The sequence below is a fragment of the Condylura cristata genome, unplaced genomic scaffold, assembly GCF_000260355.1.
Source record: "Condylura cristata isolate star-nosed mole 26May11 unplaced genomic scaffold, ConCri1.0 scaffold00006, whole genome shotgun sequence".
In the NCBI taxonomy this organism is placed as follows: Eukaryota; Metazoa; Chordata; class Mammalia; order Eulipotyphla; family Talpidae; genus Condylura; species Condylura cristata.
The window spans coordinates 63,789,819-63,815,298 of record NW_004567107.1 but is presented as its reverse complement, the minus strand read 5'-3'; the positions used below and the strand labels follow the sequence as shown (position 1 = coordinate 63,815,298).

Genomic DNA, 25,480 nt, shown 5'->3' with positions numbered 1-25,480 from the left:
GAAATCCTTACTGTGAGTTTATCAATCTAAAATTAAAATCTTCTTCCTTTTAAGGAATTATTGTCAGTCATTTGTGTATTTCCTTCCTGTTAGGCTCCTTTTCAGTTGAGTAGAAAGATACTGGTGGATAAAAACTGTCAGATATTTCACATATTTTTGGTATTATATAGAATAAAGTTAAAAACATTTTTTACACTTTTCAACAGCTTTCTGAAACGAAGGTCTTCACTGCCTCATCTGTTCCAGCAGAGAATCACATCTCTCCTAGGCAAAGGTATGACACTACTTGACACCTTTTCTATTCCTTCAAAGGATAATTTAGATTTCTTAGAAAAAATGTTTGTTTTTCCTTACTTTTGCCTTTGTTTTGTTTTTTCCCTTTTCTATCTAGGATTTTATTTATTCCTAACCTGCCTTATGAACTAATAGAACTTTCATCCTAATTGACTATATATTGAAGAATTAAAATAGCCATTATATTGGTTAGTTTGTTACCATGTAGGGCAGAGAATATGTTAAACCTATTTTAATAGCTTTTATTTTTAAACTTTAAGCCTTTTTTCTTATAAAGCATTTTTATTTATTTTAATTAGAAGAACTGGGGTGTGGCGATGGGAGATGTTGAGAGGATTCATGAGAGACTGAGTGGGTATCAGAATAGGCAGGTTGAATGAAATACACTGTTAAAGCAAACAGTGGGCAGAACAGGTGAGGTCTCCTGTACCATGTATGTTAGCGCTCTGGTGCTCTGGTTCCCAATCCCTTGCTATGAATTGAACTGAACTTAGTCAGTGTGCGTAGTGATGTCTTAACTCCTAAGCACCACGGAGGCCCACTAAGCTCCCCCCACACTATATAATACCATTTAAAAAAATAGCATCTAAGGCTAATATGAACTTCTCATTTTATGTGGGCTGTACTAGTTTTAATCTTGTAACCTCAGATCATAGAAAAGAAGTGAGCTATTGTGGTAATAGCAACATTCTTAGAAAGCATAGAGTGCTGAATTATTAGAAAGCATTTTTTTTTAAAGATTTATTTATTTATTTGTACAGAACTGGGGTACAGGCCAGAGATGCGGAGGGTGAGAGAATTCACCAGAGACAGAGCGGGGAGCAGAACAGGCAGATCGACGAACTACACTGCTGAGGGGAGCAGCGGGCGGGTCAGGAGAGGTCTGCCGCGCCATGTGGTCGCCTCCGGGGCAGGCAGGAATCGAACTCATGAGGAAGTGGCTTTAGATTCTCAGTGCTGTGCTTCAACCCGCTGCGCCACCAGGGAGGGCCCTAGAAAGCATTTTTTAACATCCTAGTTTTCACAATAATTAAAATGCCTGTAGTTTCAAAATGCAGTGATCTAGAAGGTTAAAAAGCTTTAATATAATGACATCTGAGATGAAGACAGTTTTGAGTCTAATTTGCTGCATTTCATGCTAAATTAGATGGTTATTGTATAAGATCTAATAATAGGGAAATAAAAACAAAGGTTACATCTTACATTTTATTTTGTGATTTACACAGAATTCCTTATTTGTTTTTAAAGGTTTATTTCTTTTTGCATTTAGAAACTGGGGTGTAGGCCAGAGGTTCAGGTGGTGAGACCTACTGATCTATTGGAATACACTGCTGAAGGGAGCAGCGGGTGAGACAGGAGAGGTCTGCTGCACCTTGTGGGTTAGCTCTGTGTCTGGGGTTCAAACTCATACTACAGGGGTGCCAGTAGCTTGATAGCGCTGTATCTTTGATCCCTGCACCACTGGGAAGGCCCAGAATTCCTGATTAAATGGATATAATTTCATTGCATTTTTATTACTCAGTGAATATGATAGGATCATTTTCATTTAAAAATATCATGTAGACTTTAAAAAATTTTATTTATTTATGCATACAAGAAAGTAGGGTACAGGGCAGTGGTTTGAGAGGCCAGAGGATTCATCAGAGAGAGAGCAGGTAGCAGAACAGACTGGCGAAGTACACTGCTGAGGGGAGCAGCGGGTGGGTTATGAGAGGTTTGCCACACCATGTAGTTCACCTCCTTAGCTGAGGATGGAACTTGTGCTGCAGTGGCTGTGGATAGCTTTATAGTGCTGTTCTTTAACCTTTTGTGCCACCAGGGAGGTCCCCGTGTAGAGTTTTAAAGTTATTATTTTCCAGAAGATAGTGGGTTTGCATTTTTCACATGTCTTATAAATCTTTTGGAATAGAACTTTCAATTTTTGTAGTAATATGTTTTAGATGGGTCGTATGTAACGACTTTTCTGGGGTTGGAATGTCACTAGCTAGAACATTTCCTTGGAATCCAGAGTATTGACTTGGGACTATGAATCTGATTAATGGAAAGTAAATGTATTGAGAGCGCATTAAAAAAAGGAACTTGCAGTAGGAACTTTACTCTCTATTGGGGGTGAGTCTTAAATTATTTGATCCCCCTCCCCCTGAATCTACCTCATCGACATAATGAGAGTTTCATTTAGGAGAATTTACTAGGAACTGGCCCTTCAAAGTGTTTAATAGAGTGAATCTCTGATAGATAATCTGAAGCACTTTGTGGGTTTTGTGGAAAAAAGTTAATAGCTCACTCACATGTTAGCTGATATATTTCTGGAAGATTGTTTCTTCTTTATGCTTTCAGGTTTCTTCAGACTTACAGGCTATGCTTCTGAAATCCAATACAAGAATTTCTGTTAACAAAATATTTAATGTATTTTGTATTTTCCTTTGAATATTTAAGAGAAAAACATAGTAAGATTTATATGTATATATTTATGGATAGAATACACAACTTCCAGGTTTATGTTTCATGTGAAAATGCTTGAATGATCTTCTGTGGCTTTGGTCCTCATTCCCTAAGAATATAGATTCACTTTCCTTTATAAAGAAATGAGCCTCACTTGAGAATGCTTAAATGCATTCAGTTGTTTCAGGTTTTGAAATCAGTTGTCTATGAGCCACTTCTGTGAGGATTTCTCAGAGCACCTCCAAAGTCCTGCTTCAGTTTCTGTGGCTTCATATTCTTTTTCTCTGTGATCAATGCCCTCCTTTTGCTCTCTAAATTTCATTTTCCAAAGGTTTTCCTCACATAGATAATCTTATACATGAATTTACTTTGTATCGATTCACTTTCAAATAAATTTGTGTAAAATTTGGTTGTGACTTATTCCTCATTTGCTTTTTTTTGTCTGCTTAGTGTTGATCTGGTAGCCTTGCTCCAGAAGCCTGTCGCTCAATCCTCAGAAGTCAACTCCTTTGAGACATCTCAGCAACAGGGCTTTGGCCAAGCCCTTGTCTTCACAAATTCTCAGCACAACAATCAGATGACACCAGGAACTGGTAGCTCCACTGCCAACTCCTATTCTCCTCAGAGTCTGGTAACTGACTTTTATTTCAGTAGGATTTTCAGAATTGTGCCTTTCAGCATGTTATAATTATTTTTATAAAAAGTTGAAATTTCCACAGTAGCTCTAAGTCCAGAAAACAATGATGGCATAATTTCCAAGCACATATCTGATGATTCCATGTGGAATTCAACTACTCTGAGTTTCCTGGACAAAGATAAAAATATTTCATTATGATTAGCTAAAATCTTTTCAATTACAGCCACTTAAGGCAACCTCATTACTATCATTTCTTTCTGGTCTCAAAGTCTATTCCTTTTTTTAAAGGTTGATTTATTTATGCACACAAGAACTGGGTTACAGGCCAGAGTGCAGTGCTCTGGGGTGAGAGGACTCACCAGAGACTGAGTGGGGAGCAGAATAGGCAGATTGACTGAAACACACCGCTGAGGAGAGCAACGGGCGGGACAGGAGAGGCCTGTCACATCATGGGGTCAGCTCCCTGGCCTGGGATCAAACTCATGCTGCAGTGGCTGCAGATAGCTTCTAGTGCTGTGCTCTAACCTGTTGCATCCCCAGGGAGGGCACAAGTTTATTGGCTTGCTAAAATCAGTGAAAAACAGTTATAAGTCTGTCTATGTGTATATATTTTTTGCATTATCTGTTTTTGTTATTCCATAAATTTAAACATTATGTAGGAGAACCTTTATCATTTTGATATGTTTTTAGAGAATCAGTGTTATCTGTTGTGCATCAGACTCTGACTTCATATGTGAATTGAGCTTCCATCAGAAGGAACTTCTGGAACTATTTAATGAAGGATCAGAAGACAGGCTGATGGGAGTTAAAGCTTCAAGCATAGAATGAAAAAAATGTAACCGTAGCCCCTATGCAACTGTAGGCAACTTTGTATTGGTAGGGTGGAGGTAGGAAGAACTATAAACACAGATCATAGTTTTCACTAATAATTATTTTGGTTCATTCTTTACTGGTTTTTACCTGAAATATAGGTGAGAGAAACATTTTCTTTTGAATATGTTATAATCTACTCCCTCATTATTCATTTTTTGTAGCCTAATAAAATGGAGAATTAAACACGCAAAATCTCCCACTGTTATTTTCTACTCTGTCATGCGTATAACTGGAATGGAAACTTGTCATTTTTAGTCACTGATGGGTCAGTGCTTAAAAGTAGGACAGCCCAAGGCCTGGTGCCTTCTCTCCTTTGAAACTAGTAACATCCCTGAGTTTTGATTACCCCATTCATACTCTTCCTTTGTTTTTCCATTTACTACTGATTTACTAATGTAACATCCTTGCAGACTTGCTGGAATCTTGGCCCATGAGAGCATAGGTGAGACATGAGTGTTTTGTATGGTGACACTTAGCTTTTTGTGTTTTATTAAGAGAAAACGTTGAGAAAGAATTGTTCAGCATATTGAAGTTCAACCCTAGTGTTTTTTTTTTTAATAATCAATGAGGAACACGATAAGAAAAGAATAACTGATAATAATAGTAATAATATCGTCAATCTATATACAAGACCTAATAAGATAGAACCTTTGGAATGTGGCGCTCATATTTGTGAATATGTATTTGCTCATACACACCAGTACATTTTTTTTTAAAGATTTATTTATTTGTGCATACGGAACTGGGGTACAGGCCAGAGGCTCAGGGGCGGCGAGAGGCTTCACCAAAGACAGACCGGGGAGCAGAGCAGGCAGATTGATAAAATACTGCTGGGGGGAGTAGCAAGTGGGCCAGGAGTGTCTGTCACGCTATGTGAGTCACCTCTCTGCCCAGGGATTGAACTCGTGCTGAATAACCTTCAGCTAACTTCATAGTGCTGTGCTCCAATCTGTTGTGCCACCAAGGAGGTTCTGCTACTCTAATATAACTTGTGGCAAGGTGGTAATCATTGACTCTTCTCATTGTATTGTAAAGTACACAGCAGATACATTTGATTAAGTTGATATAGGACAGCAATTGAGTAGGGAAAGAGAAAGAATAATAAAAATATCCTCTGAGAAACTTTCTTGGAATAAATAAGGCTTGAGCTGTGTTTTGGTGGTGTAGTCTGCAGCCTGAACAGAGAATCTCAAATAGTGATAAGCAGTGTCAGCACAGCTGTTTTAACTAGGGCTGATCTGTGGTTGGTGTGCAGTTGTCAACACTATGAGCATTTATTTGCTCACATTGGATGATTGGGGTTTCCTTACAACTGATGTTGTTGGAATACTGATACTAGAATAATTATTTCAGCTTCCTAGATTTGGCCTCTTGAATAAATATAACTCATTTGCTTTTGTTCTTTCAGATGTTTTATTTTTGATAAAGAATTTATCTTTCCAGACAGGGGATAATTTTGATATGTGAAGATGCAGTTCATTAGTTCCTGTGTTCTCTCATAGGTTTTCCTCCTTCTTGGACCTTTGATATCTGACCTGTCAGGATTGGGGGTGGGGGTGGGGTAATAATAGTCTTTCTTAAACATATTTAAGGAACATACTTTGCTTTCTAGTTCTTGACATAAACACAGCATTTTCCAGGTTATCTGTACACAGACCCATATATTTCAGAGTCTAATTTGAAAACACTCAATTGTGAGGGCTGTGATCAGCATTTAATCCTGGCAGGATGATCTCATGGCTGGTGTCTTCTGTAAACAAACATGTTCTAATCAGTCGACAGTAGTTCCACACATTAAGAAAACATTTGTCAGCCTTGTCTTGTTCATTAAATTCTTGGCATCCCTTTATAGTCTTAAGATTTTTTCATTGTGAACTTATTAAAAATATATAATTTCTTAAAAATCCAGGGAAAATACGTCCCCTTTAGCTTCTTATATCAGAATCAGGAAGGCTTGGTAGGCTTATTTAGTCTGCTTTTTATTCATATTTGCAGTAGCATTTAGTCAGGTGATTCTTACTAATTGAGATATTTTGGGTTATTGTTCTTTAAATCCTTGTGAAAGTATTTGGTATATTTTAAAGCTTGGGGGTAAAAATATTTTATTGCTTAGAATTTCTGTTCTTTTTCTTTAAAGTCATCAGTCCTTGGTGCAGGATTTGGAGAGCTTGCACCTTCCAAAATGGCAAATATCACCAACTCCCAGATTTTGGAACCATTGAAAGCTCCGAATTTGGGCCAGTTTATCACCACCCCAAGTTCACAGCAGAATAGTAACAGTGCCCCCACAACCACCACTTCTTGGGACTTCAAACCCCCAGCATCTCAGGCCTCAGTCCTTAGTCATTTTGGTAAGTGCATTTTATGTGCTGTTTTGTTACTTCTAAAAACAACATTTTGACTAGTAAGCACTACTGTGGAATTTAAGTTCAATATTTTCTAAACTAGACCACTTAGAGTTTTCTACCAGTACATACATGTCATACTATACTAAGGAACAGCAGGTGTTACTTTAACCAGAGAGTTGACTGACTGGGCAGGTTTATGGTTAGAGTACATTAAAAGACGGGAAAGCACATTTCCCTGCTAAATGAAATGATTTACTATTTTGGAAGTACCTGACATTGCTTCTAGGTTGAAGTAATGTCTATCAAAGAATGTCAATTCCTAAGTTTTTTATTAGGGTCCTGGTCATGTGTGCACCTCTAGTATACATAACCGTCAAGATCCTTGGAAGGAAAACAGATGTTTAAATCACATTCTAAGAATTTTGTGGACAGAGACTCATTCTTATAGGTTAGATTTTTGAAACCATCTGTCTAGACTACGCCAAAAAGCATGTTCCCCGATAACAACCATGAGTCAGCCTTCAAAGTCAGCATTTTTTTTTTTTTTAAGATTTATATATTTGTGCATACAGAACTGGGGTACAGGCCAGAGGCGCAGGGGCGGCGAGAGGCTTCACCAGAGACAGAGTGGGGAACAGAACAGGCAGATCTACGAAGTACACTGCTGAGGGGAGCAGCGGGCGGGTCAGGAGAGGTCTGCCACACCATGTGGTCACCTCTGGGGCAGGCGAGAATCAAACTAATGCGGAAGCGGCTTTAGATTCTCAGTGCTGTGCTTTAACCTGCCGCGCCACCAGGGAGGGCCCAAAGTCAGCATTTTTGATGGCAGCTATAACGCTCCCATGTTAGCTTTTTTTTCTGCACATTTACTAATAAAATAAGTAGTATGAGATTTTGGCAAATCTTCAATAGTATTTGCCATTTTTGTAGATAAAGGTTTTATTGGAGCCACAGTTCATTTACATATTGTTTATGACAAAGTCTACAAAGGCAGAGTTGTGAGTTGTTGCTAAGAGATGTCCTTCAAATCTTATAACATTTACTCTGTGTAGAAAAAGACAGTGAGCCTCTGTCCTAAAATATAGTAGTGGTAGCATTTCAAATCAGAGATGGAAACGAGGGTTATTGCTAAAGGGTATCTGGCTGGAAAATGAAATTGGAGCCATAATTGCTACTGTACATCAAAATGCCATATGGTCAAATGTTGAGTGTTCTAAATCTATAATAGAGAAATAGCAGGAATATCGTAGTAATAGAGAAAAACAGGAAGATTGTGATATACTCAGTATGAGGTAGGCTATTCTAGATGTGACAGAACATACCATAACCAAAATTAAGACTGACATGAAAAACTGGAAAAAAAAAAAAATGAAAATCACATCCTAGACAAAACAAAAAATAAATGGAGATTTAAGTAGAGCAGTAATGAAGTGGGGAAAAAAATAAAGAACTTGAGGTCTTAGGCAAAGACTATGAAATGATTTCTAGTTAAACTTTTATCATTTTAGTTTACATTGTTAATATTATTTTGCACCAAATTAGAAGAAAAATAAGTTTGGTAAAACAGTGTTGTTGGTGGGTAAGAATTTTGAAGTGTTTGTCAACATTTAAAATATACTTACTCTGTGAGCCAGCAACTTTGTCTTATAATTTGATCCTGTAGGCTTTATTACACTTGAACAGAGTGTCTTACATAAAAATGTATTCATTGTAGCTTTGTTTTTCATAGAAAGAGGTTGAAAAATCTTGTAGTAGATGAATACAGCACTGGTTTTAAAAAATGAGATCTGTCTACACTAAAGTACTATATAGCCATAAAATGAAGTGACTCTTCACACATTAATGTAGAACAGTTTTTGAAAGCTAAATGAAGGAGTCAAGATGTCTCTGTATACATACATATATACAGATAGGTAGGTTGGTAGTAGGTAATTGGTAGGTGAGTGAAAAGTTAGTGGCTTGTTTCATGCCTGCATACCTGTACAGATTCTGTTAGCTAAAGGTCAGGTGTGAACAACAGCTCTATACTGTCCTTACTTGCTCTCCACCACATATGTTTTAAGCATAAACTGTATCTCCTCTACTGTATAGGAAGTTTTCTACAAATCCTTTCAGACATCTTTCCATTTATCACATAGCATTCAGTATACTTTCATATACAGGTGTACAGAAACATTTGTTTGATTTAGCCGGGAGATGGTTGGGAGAAATTGATAGTTTTAACCCTTCATTATCAATGATTGGTGGAAGAGGGAACTCTATTCCAATGTTCTTAAATAATTGATCGTTTGTGTACTCCTCTCCCCAACTCTCTTCTCCCCAACTCTCTTTACGTTTCATAGACTTCAAATCTCAGCCTGAACCATCCCCAGTTCTTAGCCAGTTGACCCAACGACAGCAGCACCAGACTCAGGCAGTCACTGTTCCTCCTCCTGGGTTGGAGTCCTTTCCTTCCCAGGTAAAACTCCGAGAGTCAGCATCCAGAGACAGTAGCTCCACTGTGAATAAACTTCTGCAGCTTCCCAGCATGACCGTCGAAAATATCACCGTGTCTGCCCACCAACCACAGTCCAAACACATCAAACTCACTAAGCGGCGGATACCTCCAGCTTCTAAGGTGGAGTATTCCATTGTGGATGCATTTTAATATTTAGCTCATGTGTTAGTGTGTCTCAGAAACTCTGATAATTACGTTGTCAAGCACATAGATAAGTTACTGTTTTATGGTGATTGGCCATTTCTGGAGCTAATAGAAGAAATAGATTTGTATGAGGCCGTTAATTAAATTACATTATCTGGCTTGGAGAGACTGATAACCATCAGTCCTCACTTCTGATGCAGTGGGCTGGTCAAGAGAGGTCTGCCACACCTTGTGGGTCACCTCCCTGGCCAGGTAACGAACTCGTGCTACAGTGGCTGCGGACAGCTTCACAGCACTGCACTTTTAACTTGTTGGGCCACCAGGGAGGCCCTGAAAAAAGAAATCCTATTTTCCCTTCCCTTCCTGCCTCAAGCTTCCTTGCTCTCAGGCCTGCCAGTATTATTACCTGGAGAATTCAGCACTCACTTGGCTTTGTTTATAGGCCATCGTACATGGAACCCCTGACCCCTGTTCCTGACATAGTGGTTTTGTTTTTTCAGACTCCAGCTTCTGCAGTTGAAATGCCTGGTTCAGCAGATGTCACAGGATTAAATGTTCAGTTTGGTGCCCTGGAGTTTGGATCAGGCCCACTACTTTCTGAATTTGGACCCACTACAAGCAGTGAAACTAGTAACCAGATTCCCATCAGCTTGTATTCAAAATCTTTAAGGTACATAACTGATTTTGACTGAATTCAGTCTTTGTAAAGTGGAACAAAGTAGCACCTAAGATACCCGTTAGCTGGTGAAGATAATATTATTGTGGTGATGGGTTTGTGCAGTGTCTGGTATTGATTTATAGAAACCCTGAGCTTGTTAGCAGTCAGTCCCAATTAATTGTCCCTTATCTTCTGAAAATAGTTCTCCAAAATTTGCCTACATAAGACATTTAATATTACTAAAATCATGCAATATGTGTCTTTTTTTTTTTTTCACTTAGAGTAGTATTTTCAAGGTTTATCCATTTAATTTCCCTATAATATATTACATCTTGTTTATCCATTTGTTAATGAACATTTGGGTTTCTGTACATTTTGGCTGTTATCTGTCATGTTCATAGCAACTTTCAGTTATAAATTTTGTGTGCTTTTAGTACTTTAGGACATATATCTGAGAATTGCTGGTCATACTGGTAAATTTCAGATTTAACCGTTTGAGTGTTATCAAACATCCTACAGGAACTGTAGCATTTTGCATTTCTACTCATAATCTCTGAGGGATGTGATTTTTTTTTTTGCATGTCTTCATGAGCACTTCCTGTCTTTTAGTGGTATATTGTATACCACTATGCTCTACCAAGAGAGCACAGATTTTTAGAGTTAATTTTATTAGTTATTTTTTCCCACTTTCCAGAGTCAAACCTGGATATTTGCTTGGGTCCCCTTTGTAAAAATGGTTTCAGGCATCTGATTCTTTAAAGATTTTTTAAGTTTTCTTAAAAGCAGTCTCCCTGTGAGCTAGACGAGGTGGTGGTTTGGGGGGTTTGTTTTGGATAATCAATTGTATGATCAGTCCATCTAAAGAATGCAGTAGTATAAATTTGTAGTTTAGAATATACCTGTAGGATGATGAAGTTGTTCAACATCAGTAAGCAATTTAAAGTGACACAAATTTATGTGTAATTCCTTTTCTTTTTAGTGATTCTTTGAATACCTCTTTACCAATGACCAGTGCAGTACAGAACTCCACCTACACAACTTCAGTCATTACCTCCTCCAGTGTGTCCAGTTCATCCCTGAGCTCCAGTAGTCCAGTGACAACGTCTTCCTCCTATGACCAGAGTTCTGTGCATAACAGGATCACATACCAAAGCCCTGTGAGTCCATCGGAGTCAGCTCCAGGAGCCATCACTGTAAGTAATTTCATTTCTCCTGGAAGGAAGTCCAGGAAGGAGTTGAGCATGTAGTTTGGGAAATTCAACTTTGGGGAAGAAATTTTCTTTTAGAAATTGGCTAACCTTTTGAACAGAACCTTGTGGTTTATTTAGTTTGCTATTAGTGGGCAAATCCTTTGAAAGACAGTTGAATTGGCTAGCAGAAATTTGGTATCCTGTTTCCCTATATGTCCTGCTAAAATTATCAGGAGAGATATGTATATGTCGCATAGGAGTTTCTCCCTCCTACCTTTCGTTTCCTTTCTTGTTAGATGTTTTCCCCAAATATTTGATTCCAGACTGCTCTCAATACAAACAGGTTCACTAAGGGCTTTGAATGCGTTGGTAAACGCTGTGTTGGGCTGTGATATGGGATGTGGCGAAACAGAGGCCACTTATTTGGGACAGGGATGTGTTCATCAGTCCCGTGGGCCTTTTGTACTTGCATAGTGTCTTGAGGGGAATTCTTCCAGTGGCTTCTCTTTAGGGGCTGTGCTCTCAGTGTCTGAGGAGAGGAGTGTAATGGGGGAAAAGCCTGGCATTGGGATATTTGTTCTGTCTGTATTGATCTGATTCATCTGTGTTTTTACAGTATACCTGATTATGTGTTTACCTTCTTGGTGAAGTTTAGAATCTGTGACAGGTGAGGGTATTCACCCTACTTTGTAGAGGGAGGAGGTGATCTTGTCCTGCCTGGGCTTTTAAAATAAATTCTTTCATGGTTCACCCCACCTTCACTTCTGCCTCCAAAGTCATGTACAGCCATGTACTGAGTTAACTTGGTTGTTATTTGACATAAATTGTTTGTTTTTGACTTTCCCTGTCATGTCAGCTAAGTCATTTCTCATCCTATATATGCTTTCTAGTCTGGGCTTACATGTTGATTTACATATTTTTAAAATGCCTTTGTGATCTATTTAGCAAATTTTTCTTTACTGTGCTTTTGTTTTTTAGTACAGTAACAACTATGCATATGGAGTAGTTTATTTAAACAATTAAGGGCCACCTTAGTCATGTAGGGGTTAAAGTTTCAGCACTATGAGTCCAGTGCCAGTCACTGTGGCATGAATTCAACCCCGAACCAGGAAGCTGTGTCCCATACATGGCGCAGCAGACCTCTCCTGTCTCACCTTCTGCTCCCCTCAGCAGTGTATTTCAGTACATCCGCCTGTTTTACTACCCACTCTGGTGAATCCTCTTACCCTCCGCACTTCTGGCCTATACTCTAGTTCTTGCACACATGCACAAATAAAACAAATCTTTTTAAAAAAATAAACAAAAGTTTATTTTCTCATCCATGCTTACCACATTTTTTTTTTTAAATAAATCTCTCTTTTGTGTGGAAGAGATGTAGGCCAGAGATGTAGGGCAGAGAGGATTTAACCAGAGACAGAGCTAACCACATTTTTTCAAAAAGATTTTTATTTATTTATGCATACAGAGCGGGGATACAGGCTAGAGGTGCAGGGGCAGTGAGCGGGTTCACCAGAGACAGATTGGGGAGCAGAACATGCAGATCAATAAAGTACACTGCTTAGGGGAGCTGAGGGGAGCATGGGCGGGTCAGGAGAGGTCTGCCACGCCATGTGGTCACCTCTGGGGCAGGGATTGAACTGAAGTGCTGAAGTGGCTTTAGCTTAGTTTAATGCTGTGCTTTAACCCGCTGCGCCACCAGGGAGGACCACTAACCACATTTTAAATGCTCAATATCCAGATATGGTTATAGGTACAATATAGCACAGTGCACAGTGCATTTTTGCAGGAAATAATCTTTCTTTTAGACAGTGTTGATTCCTGTAGTTTCTAAAACAAATTATATTGTGTGCTGTGCAAGCTTAACTCTCTGCCACTTCACTCTTGGTCAGCATTCTAGCCAATTTCCCCTAATTTCGTCTTGTTAACACCACTCCAGCCAATTTCCACACTCCTAAAAATGTGATTCCTGTATTGTAACTTCTTGTCCGTTGTTTGTGCTTTAAAAAGTACAAAATGAAATGAAGCAATATGAATTAAAGATCTGATAGCTGCTCTTTCTTGATGCCCCTTTATTTTCTTTCTGCCAAGTGTACATTTGAGAAGACTTCTTTGGGTGGTGAGGTCTGTGTTGTTAGAGATGCACATGGTCATGTTTTATAGATAGATTTAGGGAGCACTGAATGCTAGTATAGAGGGTTTTGAAAGTATAGAACTTGATGGAGCTGGAAGGAATCAGTGAAATAAGCCAGAAGGTAAAAGAAAAATATTGAATGATTTCACTTATAGCAGGAATTTAAAAGAGCCAAATAAGATGGGTGGGTGAGGGGAAGTATATTGTTACTAGAAAACAAATAGACAGTTATAAACCGGAGAGATCCTACAGGGGAGGGGGACAGAGAGGGATCAGAAGGAGGGAGGAATGGGGGGGCTCTGGGGATAATGGGTGGGGGAGGGGAAAGTAAACTTTGGTTTAAAGTGAACAATAATGTAAATAGATACATTTTAAAAAGTGTAGAACTTGAATTACCTTTTACAAGCTGGTGAGATATGTTTCTTTTCCCTGACCTTTTAGTTTTTCCCCAGCAGATCTATTTTAATATCTACATTTCTTTCAAAAAATCTCAAATTGTTTTATTAATAGAAATTGTACTAGATTTAATAATGCAAAGATAACAGCTATCAGATTTGTCTTTTTCTTTAGTAGTTTTCAACAGAAGTGTTTGAGCCTCACAGGCTCCACTCTCAGCGACTCAGATGCAACAAATCATCCTTCCAGGGATGAGTCTGTGCTGTCAGTTGTAGTGAATGCTTTACAGTTAACTCTTGGTTATTTTCAGGTTCTGCTTTCCTTGGGCTATGACACTGCCCTCAGTCTTTTACCACCCACTTAAGAAAAGCCATGTTTCCAAACCATGGGTAGGAGGGAAATGGTTACATCAGGGGAGGTGTGAGCACAAGGGACTGTGGAGAATGGTTTACTGCTGCTGTGGCGGTGGGGGAGTTATAGGAACCACCCCTGAAGGGAGAAATCAAATACTGTCCAAAAATGATCGATGATATAAGACAATTTAAAAAAAAAGCTCCTTTTCAAAGTCACATCTTTTCTGAGAACATTTTGTTAACAATATAAAATAAGAAATTTTGTTCCTTGAAAGTTATTTTTGTTAGCATTTGAAAACAGTTCTTAGGAGTGATCCTCAGAACCAAGAACATGAATGAAACAGGTTTCTGGTGTGTTTTTTTGTTTTGTTTTTAAACAAGAAACTATCAATTTATTGGAAAGGCTGATTCCAGCATCTACAATGGTGACTTCAACCTAAATACCCAACTAAGTACTGATGGAGTGAATCTATTCAAGATTCTCAGGACTATGAAAGTCAGTTAATTGTGTATTCTCATCTGAAAAATGTCTGGTCTTAGGTCTTTCACCAAATGGGGCTTTCCTTGTAGTAGTCTCAGGATTGTGCTCGGCATCTGAACTAGTCCTGTCACTTTGAGAATTTTTTCCCTTGTCGCCTCATAAGGTGGCACTCATTTCCTAAAGATTTTGTGTTGCTGCTTGTTAGAGCAATTATAATTTGGCACGTCACTGCCTCTGGCTCCAGTAGCTCTTTAATAGCCATGACTGTAGTGTGGCTTCTTGACGACTTGTTCTTCATCAAGGGAGAACAGCAGTGAATGAGGAGCCAGAAGATGCTGTACCTCTTCTGCTTTTGCAAAGAGCCTGGTGATTTAATATAATATAAGAGATCTTTAGTTCTTATACTTTTATAGAATGTGAAGGAATGTTATAGCTTCCTGTGATTTGGGTCTATGTAGCATCCTTGTTACTTCTCTAAATACTCAATTTGGTTTTTAGAAATGTCACTTCCTTGGGACATATTAGGAATTTGTTCTATTGTATTTTTATTTTAAAAAATCTGTTAATTTCATACTTATGTCTAATTCCAAATAGAAAGTCATAATAAGTTAGTTACTTAATTTTTGTGTTTGTTTACTATCTTTTTCCTTCCTTATAGAATGGACATGGTGGTAGTCGAAGTCAGCAGACAGTAGACAGTAAGTATATCAACCTATGATTCTTGTCATTGCTGGTGGAAAACCAAACAAAAGAAGAACACAACTAACCTGACAAGGAGAATAACTGCATAAAATAGCCTGTTTATATTTTTTGATTATTTCTTGTGATCCACCATTAGAAATGCCACAGCTGTAGTATGAAAAAGTAGTCTCTTATTATTCTGTCCTAGTCAGACAGCACTTCATATCTATAGTGAAATGTAGATTTAAAAGATGCCTCGCTCAGAGGCACAGTTTCCAAGATGTTGAGAGGACTCAGCTAAAGAGTTGGTGTCATGGTTCAGGAAAGACATGCTTGTTGCTTTTTGAATCTGAATGACTGTAGCTAGAACAAGAGGGGAGAGTAAAGGATTCACCAAACACTTAGTGGAGAGCAGAACAGATGGATTTATTGAAAGACACAGCTGAGGAGAGCAATGATTGAGGCAGGGGAAGTCCAGGGGGGCCTGTTACTCGTTTCTTCATTAGTGCTTATCTATGATCGTTTATAGTGGTTTTTGTTCTTTCAGTGAGGCAAATGCATACACACTATTGGGTATGGACCCGAATCTGTGGAGAATCTTTTTTTTTTTTTTTGAATAATCTCCCATATTCTCCTCTCTCCCCCCCCCCTCTCTGTCTCTCACGCACACACATACTTGTTTTTTGAAAATCTCTTAGTGAACTTCTGTGATCTGCATTTTGGGCCAAAGAGATTTGTATCTTCATCTGATTTCTGTAAGAACAGGTGCTTTATTTGGGGCTGACCATCAGTGTAGAGCAAGCCTCTTGGAATACAGACAATGCTGTAAGAATTGACAGAATAGGCTGATGACCTTCTTGGCTGGCTGTGTTTGTTTTGATTTCTTCTTTATAGATATTTGTGCTTTCTGTTGGTCTTCCAGGAAGTCCTGCAGGTGGGTAAAGGTTGCATTTCTTTCCTAACTGGAAAAGACAGTGATGCTTTATTTCCAAGCACATATCTGAATTGTGTGTGTGGAAAGCACTAAAACTGAGTCTTTTCTGGGATTGATTGCATTCATGTTCTTCTAAAAACCTCCTAAACTTGCTTATGCACTGAGCTTATTCTATTCAAGCACATTCTAAGGAGTTGTTCACTTTATATTTGAAAGGAGGTGTTGGGCAGCAGACTGAATCTCTCTGCAGAGTTGAGGCAAGTGTGACTTTCAATTTCCACCTGGCTAAAACTGGCTGAGATATTTCACAAGGTCACCTTGATTTGTTTTGCTTTGATAGAAGCCACCAAGAAGACCTAACTCTTCTGCCTTGGAGTAAAAGTTGCCTTATGCGAAAATCCCATATATCAGTTGCAGAGCATCTTGACCTTCCAGGACGTGGGTCAGGATTGGCTCCTGTATTCTTTGCCTGTGTTTCTGACTGTGTGTGTCCTTTTGGTAGTCAGACCTAAAAAACGCACTGTTTGGTGACTTGACTTGGGCATTTTCCCTGGGGAATGTAACTATGTCTCCATCAATCCTGAAATGCCACAAATGTCTATTTCAGAACTCAGCATTTTCTCCAGAGGTAAAGAGATCTATTTCTTACAGCTACTTCATCCGTTCCTGCTCCAAAGACAGCAGACCCTCCCTCCGCCCTCCCATCTGTTGGCTCCCTGCCCAGCACCACCTCCTGCACTTCACTTCTGCCCTCTGCATCCCAGCACACTGCCACTTTGTCCTCTTTGTCCCAGCCTGGTGACCTGACCAGCAGTCCCCTGCCCCCGCTTAGCAGGTATGAAGGAAATATGGGCCCAGAATGAAGGGTGCATGGGGGTGAAGCCCCTGAGCCCTCATATGCCACTTTCGCAAACACAACCTCACATGATGTCTGGGACTTCACCTCTGCTGTCACAGAGCATCGGGCCCTGGGGAGGGAATGGAACCAGGGTCCTCCCTGCTGCTCTTTCTGGGCCCTCAGCAGGGTGCATTGCACCTAACTCCTTCACACCTCTGGGCCCATGTCACTGTGATACAGGATGAAGATAGGGACTTTCTGGGCAGCTCTTTGAAGTATACTTGCCGTGGCTGCAGAGAGCAAGTTTTTAGAACAGGGCGTAGGGGTTGGGCTTTGGTCCTTACCTTACATTGTCTTAGTAAAGTTCACCTCGTCCCCCAGTAGTTAGAATTTGATGAGAATTCAGGCTCTGACTTTGATGTGGGGGGCTGATCATAGAAACATCCCTCACTCGAAGATTTAATAGGAACTTGAAGAGTGTCAGTGTCTTAGTGCAGTCCTTTTGTTAATTTTTATAGTGTGGTTCCCCAGGCCAGGCTGTGTCAGATCCCCAGACCAGGCTGTGACTAGACAGTGCTCCTCTAGGATATTTCTAACCACCAGCACCTTGGATTGGGTTCCAGGTGATAAGGAGTGACACGAATAGAGTTGGCAATTGGCTGATTTCCCTGGGTGGGCTGGGGCGCGCTTACCTGACGCATCTAGACATGGGTCGTCCTTCTGCGAGCGCTGCGGGGGGTGGACACATGGTGCTCTGCTTTGTCTTCTAGTTCACTCTCCAGCCATCAGAACAGCCTCTCCTCTGCGCACGCAGCACTCTCCTCCAGCACGTCACACACAGTAAGTGTCCTCCTGGCTCCTCACCCACAAGTGGCCCTGCACAGGGACCTGGCAGCCTGTCACATGCAGCAGCAGCTTCAGTGTGTGCATTTTTAGGTCCCTGGACAATCTTTTGCTTAGTTGAAGCATCTTCATCTAGGTGTATGGGAGGAGCTGTTGTTTGTGCTCTGAGATAAGTCATTGGCAGGGACTCTCAGATGGTGATTTTACTCCCAAAATGTGCTGAGCTTTTCCTGGTCACTGTAGAAGACTTTTCTACTAGCAAGGTTGTTTTTATTTTCTGAGGCTTGCTCCATTGAAGCATTTGTAAACTTCTTAGAGGGAAGTGAGGTCACTGCTAACTTTAGCTTGTGCTCTAAAACTTGATCTAATGAAGGGCATCTTTTCTGGATAACCCTGTGTGTGAAACAGAGGAAATGCTTGAAAGGAAAAGAAAGGTCTTCTGTGAAGACTATCCATCCTTTGCCACTGGCACATCTTAGGTCTTTGAGACTGTGACAGTCCTGGCTTCTGGCCCAGTCAGCATTCATACATTTTAATTGCTGGTCATGTAGGCTTCCCCCCATTACAGCATTGGGTTTCCTGTTCATTCTTCCCTTGTATCATCTCAAATCAGGCTATTTCACCTAGCTCAAAGGCACAGATGTTAGGAAGGTTGACATTGAAGAAGAAAGTCTGGAGTATGCAAAGCAATAGTGCATGCACAAGTGTAGTGCCAACTGGGAAGTGTTACTTGATGTGCCATAGGGTAACCTGCATGGTGGAGATTGAAGGTGTGACGCTGGGAGCATGGTGTCAGTGCCAGGGGTTGGGTAGATTGATGAATGAGTTATTGTGAAATGGCAAATAGTGGAAGTACCAGGACAATTCACTAAAAGATGGCAGAAATTTGCACAAGGATTTGTGAAAAGAAAGGCCAGTGCTCAGATGGGTGGGACAGTATGTGGGGCTGGAACTGCCCCAGATAAGTAATTTATGCTGTGGGGCACACATGGGAGGCTTGGTGATTCCTTCTGAAGCTTTTTGTTCTTCACCTTCTTTCAGTTCTTTGTTCTACACATGCCCTGATTTGGAGTGATCTCAGTCTCAGAGTCTTCTCCTCCTCCTTCAAGGCAAATACCTTCTTGCTTTGCCTAACCAGGTGTATCTTTGCCACTCATCTTCCATTGCTCAAGCCCTTTCTGGTGCCTTGTTATTGGCTGCAGTTGAATTGCTGGGAAGGTTTCTGGAAATCACTAAGTAGATCCTGTCACACAGGAACAGGGGCAAGCTAGGTACTTCCAGGTAGGCCCTCATGGGGACTGTAAGGTACAGACAGGTTCCACATCAAAAGCCTTTCTTGTACATCTGTGACTTCCAGGTCAGAGTTGCTAAGAAGTCCAATAGAAAGACATCTCTAGACTGCTGTGACTTGGGTGGGCAGCTGATGGCCCACAGTCAATTTTCCTGAGGCTACTTGCTTTCCTTTGAGGTAGATGGCCTGTGTCCATTCTGACTGGTTTGTGGTGCCTTGTTTGAGATACCAAAACAGGATCTTTGAGCATTTTTAGTGATAAAATTCAGTAGTCTTGAAATTACTCAGCTATGTGCTTTTTCTCAATGTACTGATGAAACTGCAATCTGAGGGGCTACAGTGACCACTGAGTACAGAACCCCACAGCTCAGTCTTGGAGACCGAGGATGTCTCCACTATCAGGCTAGGCTTTACTATTATATTATTGCCTTGCCCAGATCCATGTGTTCTGGCATTTTTGTTTTGCCAGCATGCCAGTGCGGAAAGCACCTCCTCCCTCCAGTCCTCAGCTACCTTCTCTACGGCAGCAACTTCTGCCTCGAGTGCCACATCCTCAGGGCTCAGCCTGCCAAGCAGCATGAACACAGTGAACAGTCTCTGCCTGGGGGGGACCACCATAAGCACCCCCAGCAGCACTACCAGAGCTACACCCTTGGTCACCTCAGGTGTGTGTCCCAGAGGCCCTTTTTTTTTGACCTATACTGGACTCCTGGAAGGTGTACTCTTCACCCAGCAGGGATGCTCAGGAGTTGGGCAGGGTGGGTGGACAAGGACATGAGAAGATTATTTATAGTTTCCCTTTGATCCCTGCCATGGTCCTTTCGTTTCTTCTATTGACATTTTGAGGACTTGGTCCTTCCAGCCCTGAGGTATGGAAGGTATGTGGGCTCTCGGGGCAAAATTACTGGCAGCCTTTGTAACTTTTTTATTACCTCCCCCATATTTTCTGTCCCTGTTTTCCCTGGAACTGAGATGGCACGGTGACAGTGAAGACAAAGGAGTGGCTATCATGGATGACTTCTGGCCACTTTGTGTGCCCACCCAGCTCAAACTGATTTGGTCGAAATTGCCAAAAGCCTCCGTCAACACAGCTTGTTTCTTTCCTGGCACTGTCTGCCCTGCTCAGGGCAGTGAACTTTGAGGGATATGTGAGGGGTAGCATTTATGTTCGACATGAAAACAGCCCGAGTGTGACAGTATGTGCTTTGTCTCCCACTGTTGCTATCCACCTTGACCCTAGAGCCTGCTGCCTTCCTCTCTTGGCCATGGTCCCATGTGATACCACACTGTGGTTAGAACTTAAGGGCCCCCATTAGCTGAAGAATCTCACTCCTAGTGATAAGCAATTCACTGATTTGATTTTTGCCTTTATAGGCAAAGCACCCCCAAACTTGCCCCAGGGGGTGCCACCTCTGCTGCACAACCAGTACCTCGTGGGTCCCGGAGGCCTGCTTCCTGCCTACCCGGTAAGCTGCTTTGGACTGGGGGGCTGGCACCCAGCAGGGTCTGGTGAGTGGGAGGGGCCTATTTCCGCCACCCTAAGCCTATCGCTGCTGCTCTGATCCCTGTTATTTCTCCCCTCTGGACTCCATTGAGGGCAGGATCTCTTAACCCATAGCAGCTGAGCCCCACCCCATTTTGGGTGTATCCTGCTCCACCTTCCTCCACCTTGTTTTAAGTCCCCATATAAGTTGATATTTTCTGGGGGTGGGGTGTAGTCCCTAACACCCATTTTTGATCATCATGCAGATCTATGGCTACGAGGAGCTTCAGATGCTCCAGTCACGGCTGCCAGTGGTGAGTGGGGTGATGGGTTGGGATTCTGATTCCTTCATCAATCAGTTCCTTCTCCCTTGGCCTTCATTGCTGTCCTAACTAATCCTGAGCACCCGTGACCTAACCCAAGAACCTCTTTCAGCATCACTGCAGAGAAAGCTTCTTGCCTATCCCTAAATTGCTAGTTTCCTTCCAAGTGCAATTCAGTGCCTGCGGCTACCAAGGTGATGGCAGGGGTTGCTTCTGCACCTGGGCAAGTGGCTGGAGCTGACTGTGTTTAAGAGCCTTTCTGAGCCTGGCCTGCCACCATGTTTGCCATAATGCTGGCCCTGCATTCTGGTCACTGCAGCCTCATTCTGAGGACAGGGCTGCCTGTTTGTTTTGGCCCTTGCTTACCACCAGGATGAGACACAGGACTCCAGTGCTGTGCAGGGTGTGAAGGGAACTGAGCTCCCCACACACCACCTTGGGTTCCTGCACTGCCACTCTTGTCTGGCATTTCCCAGATTCCCAGTAGCCCAGGGCATCTGTCAAAGATTTTGAGGAGCAGTGGTATCCATTGTGCTATTTGGGGTCTTTTCTCCTGTCCTAGAGGGAGAGGCTTTCTTTTGGCAAGGTGTCCTTCCTCACATTCTTCCCATTGGTGGTGATCCCTCCTCTGCCTGGCCACAGAGCACTCAAGGAACTACAGCTATCACCACCCCTCCAGGTCCTGAATCTGAAGCTCATCGTCAGCTAAAGGATTTCCAGAGGCAGAGACTGGTTATTGGGCCTTTCTCCTCCCTTGAGCAGATGATCAGCCCGTATTCCCTCAAGTATCCAGAAAGGATTTTGAAGACATGACAACATATTTCTTGGGTGACCAAGAGAACTTATGGTTCTCTGGAGATGCCCAAGCCATAGGGTGGGGACTTTTAGTGTGGTGACTAAAAGTTGGCGCTGGTAACCTTGAAGAGAAAACTTCAGCCCTCTGTTCCTGGAGCCCCTGGGTGTCAGAAATGGAGCACGAGAGGAGTCCTGCACAAGTCTATGCCTGGAGAGGCTAGGTGGAGGTCCAGTTCTAGGAATCATCCTCGTGTTCTTTTTATTGTCTTTACCTGAAGTAAATCCACCTCTGTGTCAGCTTTTATGTTCCCCTTTGGTCACTAGCCTCTGATGCTTTTGTGCTAGTTCTCACCTTTTAGATTTCTTTCTCTTGTAAAGGAGCTCCCCCTTCTGGGCTTTCTCCCTGTCTCTGCTGTGTTGCTGCTAACTCTTCTTCCCTAGTCCTCCCACCTCTGGAGTTCTAGGTAGAGCTGCAGGTGCTGTGGATTTTCTGAAGGCTACTTGGAGATGAGGCAGGAGGGTGTGCCTGTCTTCCCAGCCAGATGGGTCCTACCCGCCTGGCTGTGATGAGCGCTGCTGCCCGAGATAAGCAGAAGGGCTTCAGCTTGGCTCAGAGACCAGGGTGGAGTGTGTGTTTTGCCACAGCCCAGGCGGTGAGCCAGGCCTCCCTGCCTTCAATGCAGTGCTGTGCTGCCAGTGCAGAGTGGGTGGTAGATCCTTATCTGGGGTCCTGATTGCACCTGTGCCTATCAGACACCGCTGCCCAGACTTGTTAAATGATTTTGGAACCTCCTCTCCTGTTGACTTCTTTATAGTTTTGTACCTAGCTTCTTTTTAGAATCCCTCTCACAGAAAAAGCCAACAGGGAGCTGAGTTGGCCAGTGATAGTCACCAGCATCCATCTCTGTTAAAATGCATGTGAGCTTGGGCCTCCAGTTGACTGGCTAGCTGAGGGATTGGTCTGTCTGCACACTTTGTGGCTGCTGTACAGCATGACTTCAGTGGGCCCCATACACTTTAAATTCTGTGGGAGCTGGCCTCTGGAGGTATGCACATGACGTTCCCGTCTAGCTTATCCTGGATGTGTCACAGCTCCTGGAGTGTTTGGGCTGTCTGCTTTTCCTGGAGTGGGGCTGAGGCTCTTCTGCTGATTCAGTCCTACCTGGTCTCATCTAGGATTACTATGGAATTCCCTTTGCGACACCCACAGCCCTTGCCGGCCGAGATGGGAGCCTTGCGAATAACCCATATTCAGGTTAGTCCCCCACAAACACGTGGGTAAGTCAGGGGACATTGGGCTGGGCTGTTGAGTTAAAACCCCAAGCATCTGAATACAGAAACAGAAGGGCTAAGAATGGCCAGTTAGCTTCCTGTTAATGAGCGAGGAACTGTACCTCTTCCAGTTTGCAGGAGCCAGGGTGACTTTTTTTTTTTCTGGTCAGGACAGTAATGCTCTTCTCCTCTCAGGTGATGTTACAAAATTTGGGCGAGGTGACTCTGCTTCCCCTGCGCCCCCCACCACGCTGGCTCAGCCACAGCAGAGTCAGTCCCAGGCCCACCACACAGCCCAGCAGCCCTTTCTGAATCCTGCATTGCCACCTGGGTATAGCTACACCGGCCTCCCCTACTACACGGGCGTGCCCAGTGCCTTCCAGTATGGGCCCACCATGTTTGTGAGTATTTGTGGAACGTGTCATTTCAACTCCAGGAGGCAGGGACACCCCCTGCACTGCTGGTAGTCCCTGTCCCCTGCTCCTGCACTGTGCTACATGAGCACTGCAGGTGGTATCCTCTGCAGTTAGCCAGGGTGGACCTGACCTGCCACACCCTACCTTGTTCCTCCATTAAATACTGCTGTTGCTCTCCAAGGTCCCTCCCGCTTCAGCCAAGCAACATGGTGTGAGCCTCAGCACCCCCGCCACCCCTTTCCAGCAGGCCAGTGGTTATGGCCAGCACAGCTACAGCGCAGGTGAGGAGTATTCCCAGCAGAGAGAGATGGTGGGGAGGGCAAGCTTGACAGCTCATGTGCCTTTATCCTGTCACGCTAGGTTACGACGACCTGAGCCAGGGCACAGCAGCAGGAGACTACGCCAAGGGTGGCTATGGTGGATCATCACAGGCCCCAAATAAGCCTGCAGGTTCTGGACCTGGCAAAGGTAGCGTCCTTTCCAGGTTTAAAGTTCAGATAGTTGTCTCCTACTCCTGCTCAGGCAAAGCCACCCCAGAGCGCCCCCTAGAGGTGGGGGAGGTTGGAACTGGGCCCTCCTCCCTTGGGAACAAATGCTTTTCCTCCTAGGAGTAACCGTGTCTTCAAGCACCACTGGCCTTCCTGATATGACTGGTTCTGTCTATAATAAGACTCAGGTGAGGGAGGACAAAGGTGGGTGTGTAGGTTGGTGGGAGGTATAGGCCAACCTGACCCTCACTGTTGTCTCTTTACTCTGCAGACTTTTGACAAACAGGGATTTCATGCAGGAACCCCTCCACCTTTCAGCCTGCCGTCAGCTTTGGGCTCCACTGGGCCTCTTGCCCCGGGAGCAGCCCCTGGTTATGCTCCTCCACCATTCTTGCACATTCTGCCTGCCCACCAGCAACCCCACTCGCAGCTGTTACACCACCACCTTCCGCAGGATACTCAGGTGAGTCTATTTCTAGGACAGCCACTCTGCCTGGACCTGGTGCTTTCTGCTCAAGCCCTGACAGTTTTCTCTCCTCCTCCAGAGTGGGTCGGGTCAACGCAACCAACCCAGCACCCTGCAAGCCAAGTCACAAGCCTCCAAGCCTGCCTATGGCAACTCTCCATACTGGACTAACTGAACTGGAGGGGTGGGCTGGGGCAAGGCATACCCTGAGCAGAAAACACAGGGCCCACTTCTTGGAGCTCAGTACCCTTCCCTAGAATCCCTGAGACATGTAACTGTGTCAGCCGCGCCTCTGTAGGGAGCCTGCCTCCCAGACTCGCTATTGTATGTAATGTATTTATGTATGTATTTGTAAATGTGATAGAAATCTTGGGGAAGTGGAGATGGCAGCTGCTCTCTACACAGGCCCCATTGCTATAGCAAAATAAGACTCCTCCCTTCTTACTGCTTTCAGGCCTTCTACAGAGCCCCACCCCTGCCCTGCAGGCTGCTAGGGGCAATGTCTGGAGGACTGGTTAAGGCAGTTTGGGCATTGGGTCAGGATACCAATGAAGAATCACGACTTAACTTGTGTCCTTCTAAGACCATTATTTGAGTTTTCTTTCTTGTGTAATTTACTTTATCCTTCTTTTTCAAAAACTGGTCTGTTATTTGTCATGTTACTCTAGTGCAAAATCTTGAGCTGGGAATCGCAGATACACCTCCCCGCCTCTTCCACCCAATGTAACACTGGCACCTGTTTGTCTTCATACACAGCAGGGGCTTCTGGTCAAACATTTTTTAATCAGAATTTGCCCTCAGAGAGGTACAGCCAGTCAGCTCCCCTTAAAAAAAAAAAAAGAAAGAAAAATCAAAGATTTTGCTTTCATCTCAGTGAGAATGCATCTTCAAGCAAAGGATGTCCAAAACTAGATGGGTGACTGTTTCAGGGGTTTCTCTTTTGCCCGAACTCACTCCACCTAATAAAGTTCTGAGAGCATCCTTGGTCTCGTGTGGTCTGACTATAACAGGTGTAGGAGGTAGGGGATTCTCTTGTAGCACGTTATCAACAGGTTTGAAATATCCCTACCCTGGCAGTCAACAAATATTCCAAAGCTCAACTGACTTTAAGAGATTCACCAAGAAGCAGTCAAGCCTTCTCTGTCCTTTATTCCTTAAGGAACCTAGCATGACCTCGTCAAAGGCTGTGGTGGAACAGATGGGAGT

The 25,480-nt window shown here is 42.8% G+C and overlaps 1 protein-coding gene across 4 annotated transcripts in view; it reads left to right on the top strand.

Annotated features, from left to right (window-relative positions):
- Positions 1-25,247, top strand: part of UBAP2 (ubiquitin associated protein 2) — an 80,404-nt gene extending 55,157 nt beyond the window's left edge. For all 4 annotated transcript variants that reach the window (XM_012721462.1, XM_012721461.1, XM_004677727.2 and 1 more), the window contains 19 exons: positions 207-274; positions 3,187-3,367; positions 6,384-6,597; positions 8,937-9,211; positions 9,736-9,905; positions 10,873-11,086; positions 15,103-15,142; positions 16,711-16,894; positions 17,668-17,737; positions 19,501-19,696; positions 20,406-20,497; positions 20,781-20,828; positions 22,809-22,887; positions 23,100-23,305; positions 23,502-23,601; positions 23,681-23,788; positions 23,929-23,996; positions 24,080-24,271; positions 24,354-25,247. In XM_012721462.1, coding sequence (XP_012576916.1) covers positions 207-274; positions 3,187-3,367; positions 6,384-6,597; positions 8,937-9,211; positions 9,736-9,905; positions 10,873-11,086; positions 15,103-15,142; positions 16,711-16,894; positions 17,668-17,737; positions 19,501-19,696; positions 20,406-20,497; positions 20,781-20,828; positions 22,809-22,887; positions 23,100-23,305; positions 23,502-23,601; positions 23,681-23,788; positions 23,929-23,996; positions 24,080-24,271; positions 24,354-24,449 — 2,601 coding nt within the window. In that variant the 3' untranslated portion in view covers positions 24,450-25,247. The remainder of the gene's footprint in view (positions 1-206; positions 275-3,186; positions 3,368-6,383; positions 6,598-8,936; positions 9,212-9,735; positions 9,906-10,872; positions 11,087-15,102; positions 15,143-16,710; positions 16,895-17,667; positions 17,738-19,500; positions 19,697-20,405; positions 20,498-20,780; positions 20,829-22,808; positions 22,888-23,099; positions 23,306-23,501; positions 23,602-23,680; positions 23,789-23,928; positions 23,997-24,079; positions 24,272-24,353) is intronic.
- The last annotated feature ends 233 nt before the right edge of the window (positions 25,248-25,480 follow it).